The sequence below is a fragment of the Saimiri boliviensis genome, chromosome 2, assembly GCF_048565385.1.
Source record: "Saimiri boliviensis isolate mSaiBol1 chromosome 2, mSaiBol1.pri, whole genome shotgun sequence".
NCBI lineage: Eukaryota > Metazoa > Chordata > Mammalia > Primates > Cebidae > Saimiri > Saimiri boliviensis.
The window spans coordinates 209369354-209388726 of record NC_133450.1 but is presented as its reverse complement, the minus strand read 5'-3'; the positions used below and the strand labels follow the sequence as shown (position 1 = coordinate 209388726).

General features: G+C 39.3%; 1 protein-coding gene across 9 annotated transcripts in view; it reads left to right on the top strand.

Moving 5' to 3' along the window:
* Nucleotides 1-19373, top strand: part of ASTN2 (astrotactin 2) — a 959402-nt gene that overhangs the window by 725887 nt on the left and 214142 nt on the right. The window contains exon 3 of one of the 9 annotated variants that reach the window (XM_074395244.1): nucleotides 9244-9258. The exons of the other annotated variants lie outside the window; for them this stretch is intronic. Coding sequence (XP_074251345.1) covers nucleotides 9244-9258 — 15 coding nt within the window. The remainder of the gene's footprint in view (nucleotides 1-9243; nucleotides 9259-19373) is intronic. 9 annotated transcript variants of the gene reach the window in all.

Here is a 19373-nt window from a genome sequence, read left to right as displayed (position 1 = left end):
CTGGTTCAAGCAATTCTCCTGTCTCAGCCTTCTAAGTAACTGCAATTACAGGCATGTACCACCATGCCCGGCTAATTTTGTATTTTTAATAGAGAAGGGGTTTCTCCATGTTGGTCAGGGTGGTCTTAAACTCCCAACCTTAAGTGATCTTCCCACCTTGGCCTCCCAAAGTGCTAGGATTACAGGTGTAAGCCACCATGCCCGGCTGGTGGGCATTTCTTATGGAAAATGGTTTCTGCCTGATCCTGTTTTAGCTACTCCTTAATCTGGTCTGGTATCTGAATCCCCGCCTCCAGAGTTGAGGCTTACCTCCTACCTCAATGGCACTTTGGTGGGCAGGTCTTATGGAAAGCTGTTTCTGCCCTAGCCCTTTTTAATCTAGTCCTCACTCTGGTCTCTTGTCTGAGTCTCTGCCTCTCGAGTTGGGTCTCACCTCCTACATCCCTGTCTTCACTGACTAACACACTAAGCTATTTCTAGCCCACCAAGCCCATCCATCCTTACATCTGTCCTAGCAAAATGCTGCATTCCTCTCATATCCCTTAAATCATAGTCTTACCGTGTGATCTCACAGTTGTGCTCCGTGGTATTTATCCAAAGGAGTTGAAAACATATATACACACAAAAACCTACACATGGACATATATAGCAGCTTTATTCATAATTGCCCAAACTTGAAAGCAACCAGTATATCCTTCATAGGTGAATGGATAAATAGTTTGTGGTACATCCCAACAATGTACTATGTTGAACGATAAAAAGAAATAAGCTTCTAAACCATGAAAATACATGGATGAAACTTAAATGCATATTAGTAAGTTAAGCTGGCCGGGCATGGTGATTCACACCTGTCTACAAAAATATAAAAATTAGCCAGGTATGATGGCAGGTGCCTATAATCCCAGCTACTCAGAAGGCTGAGGCGGGAGAATCACTTGAACCCGGGGGAGGAGGTTGCAGTGAGTCAAGATTACGCCACTGCACTCCAGCCTGGTCGACAGAGAGAGACTTGGTCCAAAAAAAAAAAAAAAAAAAAAAAAAAAGCCAGGCTGAAAAGTCTACATACTGTATGATTCCCACTGTATGACATTCTGGAAAAGGCAAAACTGGAGACTTTAAAGATTCCAGGAGTTTCCAGGTTTCCAGGAATTGGGAGCAGAGGAGCAGAGGATATGGATGAATACACGGAGCACACAGTATTTTTAGGGCAGTGAAAATACTCTGCATGGTATTACAATGGTAGATACATGCCATTATACATCTGTACAAACCCACAGAATGTTCTGCACCAGCACTTATTATTACAATTCAAGTGATTATATGTCAGTATAAGTTAATCAATTGTAACAAATGTGCAACTCCGCTGGCGATGTTGGTAACAGGAGAAGACATGTGGTAGGGGATTTGGGGGATATTAAAGTAGAGAAATTTTCTGTGCCTTCATTTCATTTTTTTCTGTGAACCTAAAAATGTACTAAAAATAGTCTTTAAAAAACAATACAAGTGAGCACACATTTATAAGAATCAAAACAGTACATAATGTAGCATATGAAAAATCTCCCCCATTCTATTTCACAGCAATAATTTTCTTTTTCAGTTTTCAATTTTGTGTAATCTGGCAGCCGTCTTTTCTCAATGTTTTATTAAGGAAGATTTTAAGTACACAGAAGGAGAGAAAATGGGGTAGTAAATCTCTATGTATTCATCACCTGGCAATAACTGTTGTCAATATTTTGCCAACTTTGCTTCAGCTATTGCCTATCTCCAATTTGTTTTTTTGTTGCTAGAGTCTTTTAAAGCAAATCCCAGATACAGCATTAAATTATCCCTCCTGTAAATATCCCAGTGTATATTGTGAACAGACAGTTATTTTTTAACATAAGCTCAACATCATTACCACATCTAGCATTTCATATTGAAATTTCCTTAACTACTTGAAAAATGTCTTTCATAGTCTGTATATTTAAATATGGATCAAGGCTGGGCATGGTGGTTCATGCCTGTCATCCAAGCACTTTGGGAGGCCAAGGCAGGTGAATCAGTTGAGGTCAGGGGCTTGAGACCAGCCTGGCCAACATGGTGAAACCCCATCTCTACTAAAAATACAAAAATTAGCCAGGCATGGTTGTGCACACCTGTAGTCCTGGTTACTTGGGAGGCTGAGGCAGGAGAATAGCTTGAACATGGAAGGCAGAGGTTCCAGTGAGCCAAGATCATGCCACCACACCCCAGCCTGGGTGACAGAGCAAAACTCTGTCTCAATAAATAAATATATAAATATAAATAAATAAATAAGGATCAAAATCTCTATTTGGTGATCTTTTAGTCTATAATAGTTCCACACTTTAATTTTGCCCCTGTTGTTGAAGATGTTGACTCGTTTGTCCTTTAGGACTATTGAAATTAAAGATTTAGCTAATTACTTCCTCATGGTGTTGTTTGTTCTTCTTTTTTAGAGATTCACCACCTATTTTTTGTCTTATACGTTCCTTTTGTAGAATAATGAAGACTATTACCCATTTTTTCAGAAAAATGTTTTAAAATGCATAAAATATAAAAGACTACAAAAGAAAGAAATTATGTCAATATATAAAAGTATGATACAGTAACATATGTGTACCTGTATTAATGACAAGATCTAGTAGAGAATCTAAGTAACAATTTTTTTTCCAATGAAATAAACATCATAGAGTTTATTTATCTTTAATATGCTGGTGGAGTAAACTTTATAAAATGCATATCTGCCTACCATCCCTTTAAAATCTTTAAAAATTGCTTTTAACATAAAAATCCAACTATTTTCTGTAGGTTATAATACACATTGTGAATGCGCCTACTTGTTTGTTTATGCATGTCCCATTTTAATGCACTTCTCACACCCGTGTTCTAGTCTTCCTAAACTTGTCTTTGCAAAACAATATTCTTTCCAAATTCTCTACATCTATACAGACTTCTTTCTTTACTTTTCCTCTTTTTCATTGTCTATGTAATTTCAAGTCTTCTAAAACACAAGTCTAGTATTCTTTACTATGAAATACTCTTCAAGATCTTCCCACCATTTCTAGCACCACCCAATTCCACATTATGCATGAGTTAAATTATCTTCTTCAGTTTTCCCATAGCATGCTGTGCAATTTTCTTTCAAAACATTTACTGTATTTTGTCAGTCATTTCTAATAAGTTTTTCCCCTTATTATTTTCTATAATCCTGGTGAATACCGTAACACCTACAACATGACACAAAATTGGCCAAACGAGTGATTGTCGACCTAAAGCTTTTTTTTTTTTTTTTTTTTTTTTTTTTTTTTGCTGCACTTTAGGTTCTGGGATTCATGTGCAGATCATGCAGGAATAATGCATAGGTACATAACAGGAGTCTTTAGGTTCACAGAAAAAATGAAATGAAGGCACAGAAAATTTCTCTACTTTAATGTCCCCCGACTCCCCTACCACATATCTTCTCCTATTATCAACCTGTTATGCCTCCATCTCCCTATCACCTGTATCTGGCATTTCTCCCCATGTTATCCCTCCCCAACCTCCCCACCCTCCACTATCCCTCTCCCTAGACCCCCCTAACAGACCCCAGTGTGTGATGCTCCCTTTCCCGTGTCCATGTGTTCTCATTGTTCAACACCCGCCTATGAGTGAGAACATGTGGTGTTTTATTTTCTGTTCTTGTGTCAGTTTGCTGAGAATGATGATTTCCTTATTCATCCAGGTCCCTACAAAGGACACTAAGTGATCCGTTTTTTATGGCTGCATAGTATTCTGTGGTGTATATGTGCCACATTTTCTTTGTCCAGTCTATCATCAATGGGCATTTGGGTTGGTTCCAGATCTTTGCTATGTAAACAGGGCTGCAGTGAACATACATGTGCGTGTGTCTTTAAAATAGAACAATTTATAATCCTTTGGGTATATATCCAGTAATGAGATTGCTGGGTCAAATGGAATTTCTATTTCTAGGTCCTTGAGGAGGTGTCACACTGTCTTCCACAGTGGATGAACTAATTTACACTCCCACCAACAGTGTAAAAGTGTTCCTATTTCCCCATATCCTCTCCAGCATCTGTTGTCTTCAAATTTTTTAATGATCACCATTCTAACTGTCATGAGGTGGTATCTCAATGTGGTTTTGATTTGCATTTCTCTAATGACCAGTGATGATGAGCATTTCTTCATGTTTGTTGGCCTCATATATGTTTTCCTTTGAAAACTGTCTGTTCATATCCTTCGCCCACTTTTGAATAGGTTTGTTTGTTTTTTTCTTGAAATCTCTTAGTTCTTTGTAGATTCTGGATATTAGCTCTTTGTCAGATGGGTAGATTGCAAAAAATTTTTTCCATTCTTTTGGTTGCCAATTCACTCTAATAATTGTTTCTTTTGCTGTACAGAAGCTCTGGAGTTTAATTAGGTCCCATGTGTCTATTTTGGCTTTTGTTGCCGATGCTTTTGGTGTTTTAGTCCTGAAGTCCTTGCCTATGCCTATGTCCTGAATGGTTTTGTCTAGGTTTTCTTCTAGGGTTTTTATGGTGTTAGGTCTTATGTTTAAGTCTTTAATCCATCTGGAGTTAATTTTAGTGTAAGGTGTCAGGAAGGGGTCCAGTTTCTGCTTTCTGCACATGGCCAGTCAGTTTTCCCAACACCATTTATTAAACAGGGACTCCTTTCCCCATTGCTTGTTTTTGTCAGGTTTGTCAAAGATCAGATGATTGTAGATGTGTGGCATTGCCTCCGAGGCCTCTGTTCTGTTCCATTGGTCTATATTTCTGTTTTGGTACCAGTACCATGCTGTTTTGATTACTGTAGCCTTGTAGTATAGTTTGAAGTCAGGCAGTGTGATGCCTCCAGCTTTGTTCTTTTTGCTTAGAATTGTCTTGGCAATGCAGGCTGTCTTTTGGCTCCATATGAAGTTTAAGGTGGTTTTTTCCAGTTCTGTGAAGAGGGTCATTGGTAGCTTGATGGGGACAGTGTTGAATCGATAAATTACTTTGGGCAGTATGGCCATTTTCACAATATTGATTCTTCCCAACCTTGAGCGTGGAATATTTTTCCATCTGTTTGTGTCGTCTCTTATTTCCTTGAGCAGTGGTTTGTTGTTGTTCTTGAAGAGGGCCTTTACATCCTTTGTTACTTGTATTCCTAAGTATTTTATTCTCTTTGTAGCAATTGTGAATGGGAGTTCGCTCTTGCTTTGGCTCTCTGTTAGTGCGTTATTGGTGTATAGGAATGCTAGTGATTTCGGCACATTGATTTTGTATACTGAGACTTTACTGAAGTTGCTTATCAGTTTAAGGAGATTTTGGGCTGAGATGATGGGGTCTTCCATATATATAATCATGTCATCTACAAATAGAGACAATTTAACTTTTTCCTTTCCTAATTGAATACCCTTTATTATTTTTTTTTCTTGCCTAATTGTTCTGGCTAGAACTGCCAATACTATATTGAATAGGAGTGGTGAAAGAGGGCATCCTTGTCTAGTGCCACATTTCAAAGGGAATGCTTCCAGTTTTTGCCCATTCAGTATGATATTGGCTGTGTGTTTGTCATAAATAGCTTTTATTATTTTGAGATACATTCTTTCAATACCTAGTTTATTGAGAGTTTTTAGCATGAAGGGCTGTTGAATTTTGTCAAAGGCCTTCTCTGCATCTGTTGAGATAATTATATGGTTTTTGTCTTTGGTTCTGTTTATGTGGTGGATTATGTTTATAGACTTGCGTATGTTGAACCAGCCTTGTATCCCCAGGAAGAAGCCTACTTGATTGTGATGGATAAGCTTTTTGATGTGCTGTTGCAGTCGGTTTGCCAGTATCTTATTGAAGATTTTTGCATCAATGTTCATCATGAATATTGGCCTGAAGTTTTCTTTTTTTGTTGAGTCTCTGCTGAATTTTGGTATCAGAATCATGTTGGTCTCATAAAATGACCCCTTTTTGTATTGTTTGGAATTGCTTCAGAAGGAATGGTACCAGCTCCTCTTTGTATGTCTGGTAGAATTCAGCTGTGAACCTGTCTGGATCTGGATTTTTTTTGGTTGGTAGGCAATTTATTGCTGCCTCAACTTCAGCCCTTTTTATTGATCTATTCAAGGTTTCAACTTCTTCCTGGTTTAGGCTTGGGAGGGTGCAAGTGTCCAGGAATTTATCCATTTGTTCCAGGTTTACTGGTTTATGTGCATAGAGTTGTTTGTAGTAATCTCTGATGATAGTTTGTATTTCTGTGGAATCAGTGGTGATATCACCTTTATCATTTTTTATTGCATCTATTTGATTATTTTCTCTTTTCTTTTTTATTAATCTGGTTAGTGGTCTGTCTGTTTTGTTGATCTTTTCAAAAACCAGCTTCTGGATTTATTGATTTTTTGAAGGTTTTGTGTGTGTGTGTGTGTGTGTGTGTGTGTGTGTGTGTCTATCTCCTTCAGTTCTGCTCTGTTCTATTTCTTGTCTTCTGCTAGGTTTTGAGTTTTTTTGATCTTGCTCCTCTAGCTCTTTCAATTTTGACGGTAGGGTGTTGATTTTAGATCTTTCATTGCTTCTCATGTGGGCGTTTATTGCTGTAAATTTCCCTCTAGACACTGCTTTAAATGTGTCCCAGAGATTCTGTTATGTTGTGTCTTCGTTCTCATTTGTTTCGAAGAACATCTCTTTTTCTGCCTTCATTTCATTGTTTATCCAGTCCACATTCGGGAGCTAGTTGTTCAGTTTCCATGAAGTTGTGCAGTTCTAAGTTTCTTAATCCTGAGTTCTAATTTGATTGCACTGTGGTCTGAGAGACTGTTATGATTTCCATTTTTTGCATTTGCTGAGGAGTGATTTACTTCCAATTATGTGGTCAGTTTTAGAGTAGGTGCAATGTGGTGCTGAGAAGAATATATATTCTGTGGATTTGGGGTGGAGATTTCTGTAAATGTCTATTAGGTCTGTTTGGTCTAGATCTGAGTTCAAGTCTTGGATTGGATATCCTTGTTAATTTTCTGTCTCGTTGATCTAATATTGACAGTGGAGTATTAAAGTCTTCCACTATTACTATGTGGAAGTCTAAGTCTCTTTATAGATCGTTAAGAACTTGCTTTATGTATCTGGGTGCTCCTATGTTGGGTGCGTATATATTTAGGATCATTAACTCTTCTTGTTGCATTGATCTTTTTACCATTATGTAATGCCCTTCTTTGTCTCTTTTGATGTTGTTTTAAAGTCCATTTTATCAGAGACTTGGATTGTAACTCCTGCTTTTTTTTTTTTTTTTTCTCTCCATTTGCTTGGTAAATCTTCCTCCATCCCTTTATTTTTAGCCTATGTGTGTTCTTGCGTATGAGATGTGTTTCCTAAATACAGCACACCAATGGGTCTTGACTTTTTATCCAATTTGCCAGTCTGTGTCTTTTGATTGGGGCATTTAGCCCATTTACATTTAGGGTTAATATTATTATGTGTGAATTTGATCCTGTTGTTTTGATGCTAGCTGGATGTCTTGCCCATTAGTTAATGCAGTTTCTTCATTGTATCGATGGTCTTTACCATTTGGCACGTTTTTGGAGTGGCTGGTACTGGTTGTTCCTTTCCATGCTTCTTTCAGGAGCTCTTGTATGGTATGCCTGGTGGTGATGAAATCTTTCAGCAATTGCTTGTCTGTAAAGGCCTTTATTTCTCCTTCATTTATGAAGATTAGTTTGGCTCGATATGAAATTCTAGGTTGAAAGTTCTTTTCTTTAAGGATATCGGCCCCCACTCTCTTCTGGCTTGTAGGGTTTCTGCTGAGAGATCCGCCATGGGTCTGATGGGCTTCCCTTTGTGGATGACCCGACCTTTCTCTCCGGCTGCACTTAGCATTTTTTCCTTCATTTCAACCCTGGTAAATCTGACGATTATGTGCCTTGGGGTGGCTCTTCTTGAGAAATATCTTCATGGTGTTCTCTGTATTTCCTGGACTCGAATGGTGGCCTGCCTTGCTAGGTTGGGGAAGTTCTCCTGCATGATATCCTGAAAAGTGTTTTCCAGTTTGGATTCATTCTCTCTGTAACATTCAGGTACACCTATCAAACGTAGATTAGGTATTTTCACGTAATCCCATATTTCTTGGAGGCTTTGTTCATTTCTTTTCACTCTTTTTTCTCTGATCTTGTCTTCTCATTTTATTTCATTGAGTTGATCTTCAGTCTCTGATAACCTTTCTTCTGCTTGTTCAGTTTGGCTGTTAAAACTTGTGTATGCTTCGTGAAGTTCTCATTTTGTGTTTTTCAGCTCCATTAAATCATTTATATTCTTCTCTGTTTATTCTAGTTAGCATTTTGTCTAACCTTTTTTCAAGTTTCCTAGTTGCTTTACATTGGGTTAGCACATGTTCTTTTAGCTCAGAGAAGTTTGTTACTACCCATCTTCTGAAGTCTATTTCTGTCAATTCATCAGACTTATTCTCCATTCAGCTTTGTTCCCTTGCTGGTGAAGAGTTATGATCCCTTGTAGGAAGAGAGGTGTTCTGGTTTTGGGTGTTTTCATCCTTTTTGCACTGATTTCTTCCCATCATCTACCTGTGGTCTTTGTAGTTGTGACTTTCGGATGGGGTCTCTTAGTGGGTGTCCTTTTTGTTGATGTTGAAGCTATTTCTTTCTGTTTTTTAGTTTTCCTTCTAACAGTCTGGCCCTTCTGCTGCAGGATTGCTGGAGGTCCACTCCAGACTCTGCTTGCCTGGGGATCACCCACGGGGCTGCAGAAAAGTAAGGGTTGCCGCCGGTTTCTTCTTCTGTTATCTTCATCCCACAAGGGTACCTGCCAGATGTCACCCTGAGCTCTCCTTTATGAGGTGTCTCTTTGGATATATGGGGGTCAGGGAGCTGCTTGAGGAGACAGTCTTTCTTATATGAGCTCAAGTACTGTGCTGGGAGCTCTGCTGTACAGAGTGGTTGGGCAGGTATGTTTAAGTCTGCTGCAGCGGAACTCATAACTGCCTCTTTTCCCAGGTGCTCTGTCTTACAAAGGTGGGGCTTTAAGTTCCTGACATGCTAATGCCTTTTTTCAGAGATGTCCTGCCCAGCAAGGAGGTAGTCTAGTCACAGTCGGCCAGCAGAGGTGTTGCTGAGCTGCCACAGGCTCTGCCTAGCTGCCATGTAAACTTCCTTGTGGTGACGTTGATAGAGGTACTATTAGAACTGCCTTGGTAGTGGTGGGCGCCCTTCCCTTCACCAAGCTCAACCATCCTGGGTCCAACTGCATTTGCTGAGAAACTCTCAATCCAGAGCATTTCAGACTGCTGGTTTTGTGGGGGTGGGACTCTCCGAGCCAGATACCTGGCTCCCTGTCTCAGCCCCCTCCCTTTCAGTTGAATGGGTGGCTCTGTCTCCCAGGCATTCTAGGCGCTGGTTGAAAGGGCCACCCAGATTTGTGTGAGTTTTTGTGCAGAAATCCGCGGCGCCGGCTGAAACAGCCATGCTGGAAACTTGTGGCGCTTTTCAGCTTGGGAATCTCCTGGTCTGTGGGCAGTGAAAACTCGTTTGGAAATGCAGTGATCACTCACCCTCTGCATTGTTCTTGCTGGGAACTGCACTCCAGAGCTGTTCCTATTCGGCTATCTTGGATCCTCCCCTCTACTATCATAATTTCTAAGTAGGGTCAACCATAAGTATTTTGAGATATTTGTAATAATTTTAATGTGATAGAAGTATATGTGAGTTTCATTATGTCAAAGTCATAGGAAATGTTACTACTCCTATATTTTGTTGCATTTGTAATTTAAGGAAATAGTACATTCCAATGATAAGATGCTAAAAAAAAGGTGCATTTTTTTCCCTATACAAGTCTGCAGACCCCCAAATTCTATCATCTGAGGAGTACCATCTGAATTACACAGCAGTGCCATGTACATCCTATAGAATCATATCAGAGGCACTTAATGCCTGTTGTACTACTTTTAGTCCATTAAGTTTGATCAGCAGGTTCAGTACCTAGCAATCCAATCCATTCATTAGAAATGTTCTCATTAGCCTTTCTCCTAGTAGTTTTAGGATTCATTGATGATAGTTGTCTAGATCTATTCTTTTATTAGAAATTACGAAATAGTAATACTTTAATCTGTCATTATTACTGCTCTTATTACCTGCAGCATTTCCATAAAAAATGTGGTTACCCTGACATCCCGTTCAAAGCATGGCTGATACTTCATTCTTTATCAATTTTTATAATAATGTGTTTGTTTCCTAGCAGTCTCCAGTAGTAACTGATGAGCTTTGTTAATTTGGTTTTTATTTGTTTCTTGGTTTTGGTTTCAGTTTTCAGAACCTTATGAATTAAAGGAAGTGCATTTGTTTGTTTGATACATTTCAATCAGTGGCAATCATCATTATTTTCCCTGTTTGAATTGTTTAATGTTAAACCAATGTGATTCCCTTTAAGTTGGTTTGTATGTCCTTTTGAAATGACTTCATTAGTCCTCATCTTTGTTGTTGTTGTTGTTGTTGCTGTTGTTGTTACAACGAAACATCCCAGGCTCAGTTTGTACCACATTTGTTCCAGACTTGAATTCAGGAATTTTTCCAAGTATCCTTTGTTCCTTTTAATGAAAAAATAGCATTTAGAAACCAGAATCTGGGTGATAGGGGTATTTATTGCCTAGTACATTATCATTAGTTCTAGGCCTTTTCAGTAGGCAGTGCTATGAAATGGTTTTATTTTTTCAAAGAGAAAAACAAATCGTAAGTTTTTATGATTTCCAATTGAAATTTCAGTTTACGGGCCGGGCGCAGTGGCTCAAGCCTGTAATCCCAGCACTTTGGGAGGCCGAGGCAGGTGGATCACGAGGTCGACAGATCGAGACTATCCTGGTCAACATGGTGAAACCCCGTCTCTACTAAAAATACAAAACATTAGCTGGGCATGGTGGCACGTGCCTGTAATCCCAGCTACTCAGGAGGTTGAGGCAGGAGAATTGCTTGAACCCAGGAGGTGGAGATTGCGGTGAGCCGAGATCTCGCCATTGCACTCCAGCCTGGGTAACAAGAGCAAAACTCCTTCTCAAAAAAAAAAAAAAAGAAATTTCAGTTTACACAATTTTTCATGACTCTTCTTAATACTGAAAAATTAATGCTGAAAAATCTTAGTTCCCAATCACAGTAACGTAATGGCTTACTCACTATAGCCTACAACAGACACATAGTTATTTAAAAATAACAATACCAATTGTGTCAGTCCATTTTGTGTCACTATAAAGCAATACCTGAGACTGGGTAATTTATAAGAGAAAAAGATTGAATTGGCTCACAGTTCTGCAGGCTGTACAAGCATGGCACCAGCATCTGCTTGGCTTCTGGCGAGGCTCCAGGAAGCTCTTGATAGGAAGCTCTTGCGAGGCTTCATGGTGGAAGGTGGTAGAAGAGTAGGTGTGTCACATGGCAAGAGAGAGGGAGCAAGAAAGAGAGAGGGAGGGAGGCCCCAGACTTTTTAAGAATCAAATCTCAAAGTAACTCATTACCACTGGGAAAGCACCAAGTCATTGATGAAGGATCCATGCCCATGACCCAGCCACCTCCTACCCAGTCCCACCTTTAACACTGTGGATCACATTTCAACATGAGATTTGAAGGGGACAAACATCCAAGTTATATCACCAATATTACAGCTAGTGGTAAGACCTTTAAATCTAGATTTACAGATCATTTTGTGTTTAGAATATTCTTCACTAAGCTGTAAAATCAAAATATTCCATTTAAAAGCTACTCTAAATTACTGTTTTCTCTGCACAGTTATATCAACACTTTGATGTAGAGTTAGATACATGTTTTCAGTTGGCATATAATTTGTAGAGATTGTTTTCTTTTGTGATTTAAAAAAGTATATAAAACTTTTGTGTGGTGCAAAACTAAAACTTACAAAAGAAGATATACTGAAAAACTCTGGCTTCTGTTCTTATCCCTGAACCTTGTTTCCCCTGTAGGGAACTATTTTATTAGGTTTGGTTAACCTGTCCGTGTTTCCTAATTTTAAAAATTTTTATGTAGTACTCCCATCTTTTCTATACAAAAGAGAGCATTCTAACCACTACTCTGAGCTGGGCGTGGTGGCTATTGCCTGTAATTCCAGGAGGTGGCTCAAGCCTGTAATTCCTTAAGAGGCCAAGGAGGGTGGATTGTTTGAGCTCAGGAGTTCCAGACCAACCTAGGCAACATAGTGAGGCCTCATGCCTATTTAACACACACACACACACACACACACACACACACACACACCCACCCTAAATACTGTTCTGTATTTTCCTTTTTTCCATTTAGTAAAATGCATTTGTGATTACTCCAATCACATACAATATTATTCAAATTCATTTTTAAGTACATAGTACCCCACTGTTTGGACACTTCATAGGTTTTCAACCAATTACGTATTGATTGTCCAGACTACTATGGTAAGAGTTTTATTGCTGAATACTGTGATGTAATGGGCAGAAGCAATGGAAATTTCATATTTGATTTCCAGAATTTATAACTGCCTGAACCTGAATCTCTAGCAATGTAGCAGAGTGGGAGAGAGCCTAATATTGTGGAGGAGTGCTTAGAAGTAAGGAAGATCACAATGGCAATCCAAGTCTTTCTGGATCTCTGATTGTCCCTCTGTGAGCTTTCATTTGCTCATCCTTAAGAGGCAATGATGAATCCTACCTCTCACTCTTAGGATTTATACAGACCAACGGGTGTAATATATGCAAATCAAGTAGCAGAACATCTGGCTTGGAATATGTGCCTGTAAAATTGTAGCTATTGTTAATATTAATTTTACTCATTGCCTCAGTGTAAGACAGGGACTCTCTGATGAGTTTCAGTCCTTTTATTTTTTGTAAAGTGGACTCATTAATCCTTCTCCCTGCCCCTAGCAGCAGTTATAAGGCAGAGGGGAGCTCGTGGAGAAGTAACTTAATCTTGAACATGTTCTCCAAAAGTAATGCCTGCTAACATGCTTAAAAGTTGTCTTTTAACATAGTTTTAACATTTTGTTAAAAATAAGGAGTTAGAAATGTGACAGCAAGACTGTGAACCCCTAGAAAAGTGGTAAGAGAGTGACAGCTTGATTTCTAATGGTTCCCTTAACTGACTAGTGGTTCCTAGAGGACCCCAGCCGATGTTCACACCCTCCTGGATGTTTGAAACTGGCAACCTCCCACTGGCCCCAAGCAGGCCTTGTATACCTTATTGGCCTGCTGTCCTGCTTCAAACATGTTCAAGTGGGACAATCTGGGAGTCTTTATCTAAAGCAGGCCATTCGCATCTCAGAGACCTCCAATTCTATAAGCTTTGTCCAAGGATAATCTTCTCTGAGCATTTCCTCTTTGACCCCTAGCCTGAGGAGTGAGGAGGAAGGAATTGGGAAGGATCTAATCTTCAAACCCTTTCTTGAGGGGTACGTTTTAAACAGAGTTTTTAAGAAAATAAAGAAGCTTGATCCCAAGAAAGAGAAGGCAGTTTTTCTATTAATGATGCATCTCAGCTCCTTTGGATGGAAAAGGGGCTTTGGAGTCAGACTTTGAATGCCTAATGACCTTCGACTGTAATCTGTCACTTCTCAGAAACTCTGTTTCTTCAGCTGTATATTACAGTTGCAAAAAATGGTGACTTTACTAGTCCAAGGCACTATTGTAAGGATTCCATGAGATCCACAATGTCTCGTGTTTGGCAAAGAATAGAAGATTGGGAAATGTAATTTTCTCTTCTGTCCTCTCCCTTTTCCAAGCACTTTTTTTGGTCACCATCTTAAAAATAAAACTGCATTAAAAATAAAACTAGTAATAGTAATAATAACAAAAACTGGAAGGTTTTGGGTGGCTGCTGTCTGGCATGACCCTACATTATTTATTTATTTATTTGAAATGGAGTCTCACTCTTGTCACCTGTGCTAGAGTACCGTGGCACAATCTTGATTCACTGCAGCCTCTGCCTTCCAGATTCAAGTAGCTGGGATTACAGACACCCGCCACCACACCCAGCTAATTTTCGCATTTTTAGGGCAGATAGGGTTTCACCATATTGGCCAGGTTGGTATTGAACTGCTGACCTCAGGTGATCTGTCCACCTCAGCCTCCCACAGTGCTGGGATTACAGGCGTGAGCCACTGCGCCCAGCCCATTATCTTAAATTTCAACAACTTTATATTGTCAGTGATATTAGCCTATTTTATACATTAAAAGCAGAGACTACTACGAGGAAGAAGCTTATCTGTGATCACATTCTGGGCTGTGGCTAGCCTGTAAGTCACCTTTTATATGAATTAGGAAAATAAGCTCCTGTACTTGGATTCAATCTCATAAGCACAGGCATGGCAAGTAGAGCTGAGACTGGATTTCGTCCCCACTCACCCTTTTGCCTTGTCACCTTTTCACAGAGCTTAACTTGTGTAACTATACGTAGAAGCCCTGGTGGCATGCCTAGTTTTGACCAAACTGAATTTCGCCTCCAGATCTATATGAAATTCAGACCACATCCTTTCCTTTGCCACCTGGGAATTTTTCTCTTCTTGCCTCCTTTAAGATCCTGCTCCATCAGTTATCTTTTCTCTCTGCCATATCTTTAGGCTCTCCTTCTTCATCTCTGTTTTTTCCTTCCCAGCAGATATGCCCCATCAGATCTCCAAACTTGAGTGCCATGAGGATTGAAACAAATTGTTATTCATATTTTTACCCCTTGTGCCTAGCTGTAAACCTGGCACTGAATAGGCTTTCTCAGCCAATGCTCTTTCAGAATTCCTTTAGTCATTGCACTAAGCTTCCTTGTATCATAGCTAACTTTTACTGTTTCCCTTGCTTCCCTCAGTGCAAGTTGCTTTGCACAGAATGATCATTCTTTGGCATGGAAGGATCAGAACAGAGGTTTCCCCAGAGCAATCATCTTAAGTAGGCACTAGAGGGCAGCAGGAGATCACATATGGCCATTTTTTTTTTCCCCCGCCTCCTGTTACTGGCCACAACCTGCCTTGTCTCAAGAGGAAGAAGTAAATGTTATCCTTCAATGCCAACTGATTCCCAATTCTGGCCAAGACTCTGGCCAACTACTAGGCTATTGGGCAGTGTCCAGGGGTCCCTCTCCCACAGACAGTATGACCTGCATCAGAAATTTAACTGCTTTCACTTGACAGGTATCCTCTTAAACAAGTTATACTTTATCACACTCTGCCTCAGTTCTCTCATTTGTAAAAGGGGGCTACAATCCCTACTTCGGAGGATGATGGAGAACTGTATGAGATCATAGGTGAAAATGGGCTCGCACAACATCTCTTGTTTTATTCCTAGAACAGTTCGATGAGGAATTAGTATCCCCATTATACAAATGAAGAAACTAAGGTTGGAGAGGTGAACTCAGGTAGCCTGACTCAACAGCTTTGGACTTGAGCATTCAATTCTACCCTGGTCTACTGTCTTTCTGTAGGTAGAAGGCAGGTAATTTAAGGGGAAATTTTTGACAGTTAAAGCATCAGGCAGGTTTCAAGGGAAGATTTATTCAGACATGCACAAAAATTGAATAATGCTAGGGTGAATGCCAAGGGCTAGAGCAAATGACCTCTGATGATGCTCTGGACATCCTGGCATTGGATATTTTTTATTAAGTTTCTCATTTGAACTCCAAATAATCCAATATTTAGGTACTAAAATATTAGCATTTTACAAATGAGGAAATGGATGGAGCCTTAGAGAGGTTAAGGTCTTGTTCCAAGGTCACCCAGCTAGAAAATGAAAGAGATGGAATTTAAAATCAAGCAAACCACTGTGCTATAGCTGCCCCTCTGTAATTGTACTTATACATTTAACGGAAGAGCTTTCAAATTCAGTTAGATTAGGAGATCAGCTGTCCTAGGGTTTGGCAGTTTTATAATTCTTTCTTCTTTTTTTATAATTCTTACTTCTGGAATCTCCATTGTTCCTTCTCTTTCCATTCCCCAAATGTGTGTGTAAATGTGTGTGTGTGTGCATGCAATATGAACACAACACATATACCACAATATACACATACTCATACACCTATACCTTATCAGAAGCCACTGAAGAATGCCCCACAGTTCCTAGGATAGTAATTCCATCTACCTAGTTAGTTAATTGTTTAATTTTACTATGATCCCACCCCCCAACTAGATACCAGGCATGAATACCATAGATTCAATAGCATAAAATACGTAACTGTGGGTTTGGGTCTGATACTTAGGATGAGAAGTGTGGTTCCTGGATAAGATGTTAGTCTAAGTTTAACAGAGCCTTTCGGGAATTGAGGCCTAGAAAGGTACTGATTTCCACATCTTTAGAAATGTCCAAGAATAAATTGGAGGATGATTTGGTGGCAAATGAAAAATTAGATGGGATTTCTGACCAGGTGACCTTTACAATGCTTTCTACCCAGGAGACCCTATTAGCCCATGGAAATGGGTGGGAGAGGTTGGGGGCATTGCCTGGGGGGTGGGAGGTAATGGGAAGACACAGATATTTGGAATGGATATGACTCATCCTCTAGGAGTGAAAACTGGTGCTGAAAATTTTTCAGAGAGGAAATATGGACAGTGGAAGAACAGTAAAACTGGGTAGAAGTAGCTGGACGGGTTACTAGCTGTGTGACTTTGGACATGTTACTTGACCTTTCTAATCTAACAAGTCTACATTAATTTAAAAAAAGCAAAAACCAACTAACTGTCTTTGCGGTTGTGGTGATAAATTGGAATAGTTGGTCTGAAGTCTGATAAGTGTTTCACTAGTGGAACAGGAGTCATATTTCTGCATTCATTTATTCATTTGTTCAGATATTTACCTGCAGACTGTCTACATGATATCAAACAGTGAATTCTATGCTAAGAATGCAAATGCTCATGTAACTATCATATTAAATAATAAAAATGTGACATTTACTATAATGATTATATAAATGATTCAGTTCACAGTACAAGTTGAGAATAGTCAAAATATAGTCTATGAAAACATGTATGCTCAAAAGCAGATACATATGTGTTGATTCCTACACTCTTTGTGATATGTTTACTGGGATAATTTTCCTCTACCTCTAGATGAAAATCTTAGCAAGTCATATCTAATCTATTATCACTTATGAAATAGGCAGCACTATCAACATTTTACATTGCTAACATACTTTCAAATCAGGAATTAGGATGTCCAGTCCAATATTTTAATCAAATCTTTTAATTTGACAAATAAAATCTCTATGTCTTTCCCAGTAAGAGCATTAAGAAGTGGGATATGTATGGTTGGCCTTCATGCTCTTTCTTTACTTTGCACCTCTTCTTCCTCTTCCTTCACAGTACAAGCAAGAAAAAGAGGGCAGTGGAAAGGATTAGGAAGGTCATACGTGCTCTAGAAGCATTTTTACCTGTCTTTGCAGTCTCTGGTCCTGACATCTTAATAAAGCTGGCCCTTTCTCTTGGAGGCTTGTCCACGGGCTTTTCAGGGATGCCCATTGCTTGGGACTTCCAAGACGTGGAACAGTGCCATTACTCTTTGGCTGGCTTCAGTGATCCCTTTCCACCTACTGTTTCTCTGGCTTTCTACCTCATGGAGATTCACTGTGGGGGACCCATCACTGTTAGATTCCTCTTGGGGAGGGCTTAAAACAGTTCCAGGCCAGTTATTTCTTCTATGTGACCCATATACAGTTCAGAGGAACCAAAAGCATGTTTCACTGGGCAACCTCTGGGGGTTTGGGCTAATTCCCATGCAGCCCCTTCTGCCCTGTTGGTATAGGCCACTACAGATTTTTCAGGTGAAAACAGACCCTAGTACATTTTCTTGCCAGTTGCTGAGAATATATCCCAGTTCTGTAAGTGGCACTCATGAGAGTTAATCTCACAAAACTTGGAGTTAGTTAGAAGATAGCATGTTCCACTTGAGCTGCCTAGGGTGCTGAAGACTCCAAACATGGTAATAGTTCTTTGCAAAAAAAAAAAAAAAAATCTTCCTTAAATATTTTTTGCAAATAAAAAAAGTAGCCAGGCATAGTGGCGTGGGCCTGAAGTCCCAGCTACTTGGGAGACTGAAGCAAAATTGCTTGAACCCAAGAGGCAGAGATTGCAGTGAGCCAAGATGCACCACTGCATTCCAGCCTGGGCGACAGAGCAAGACTCCATCTCAAAAAATATGTATGTTTTCTTGCTACTTTCTGTTCTGACCTCATTTTTTTCTTTTTCTTTTCTTTTTTTTTTTTTTTTTGAGACAGGGTCTCACTGTTACCCAGGCTAGAATGCAGTGGCAGAATCTCAGCTCACTGCAACCTTCACCTCCTGGGTTCAAGTGAATCTCGGGCCTCAGCTTCCCAAATGAGATTACAGGTGTGTGCCACCATGCCCAGCTAATTTTTGTGTTTTTAGTAGAGATGGGGTTTTGCCATGTTGGCCAGGCTAGATTCGAACTCCTGAACTCAACCAATTCACCCACCTTGGCCTCCCGAAGTGCTGGAATTACAGGTGTGAGCCACCATGCCTAGCCTAACTTCTTTTAATGTCCTTGTTCTGGCTGAGGCTTCTAGAGTTACAGAATTGGTTAAATTTCATCTCCTTTGTAAGTTATGCATCTAAGGGCATGACTTTGGAATTTTACTTCTATTATGTCTTGGTATCTCAACAGAAATTTCAGTTTTAATGTCCTGTTACAACAATAACAATGTAATTATAGTAACTACAGCAATAACAACAATAACAAAGAGTATTTATTGAATGCTTAACTTGTTCCAGGCCCCTTACTTAATCCTCACAATAACTGTTTTAGGTTGATACTATTATTTATAAAGTAAATTTTAAAAAAACAGTATTTTATTAAAAAGAGAAAATATTTTAAGTACTTATAAAGTACTTAATAGTACTTTATAAAAAGAGGTAGCAAGAAAAAAAATTTTAATAAAAAAACTTCTTAAGTACTTTACAAAAAAAAAGGAAATCTTTTTTTGCTACTTTTTTTAAATAAAGTACTCTTATTATTTTTTAAAGTACTTTTTTTAAGTACTTTTTTAAAAATAAAGTACTGTTATTTATAAAGGGCACACTAATGATGCTGGACTGTTCGGCTGAGAAGTTCGTATTGCACAACAGAGAAGTGCAGGCCTTGCTAATGGCCTTTCGGCTGGCTATTTTCCCTTTCTTAAAGATATTTGTGTGGGTCCTTGAGTCAGGCCTCAGAGCAATTGCTTTCCTCTAACAGGAGACAGTAACTCCGCCTAAGAAATGATCTAATTTCAGTAATTCCTAGGAGGCCACTGCTGTAATAAAGGCCATTCTTTATGATATAAAAGTCTCACCCTTTTCCCCTCTCCCTTAATGTTTCTAATTTGAGCCCCTCTGGTCCCTGTGGAGCTTTTAAATGCTTCAAGTGCAAACCTATTGCCAAAGCAAGCCTGTCTGACTAGGGAGGCA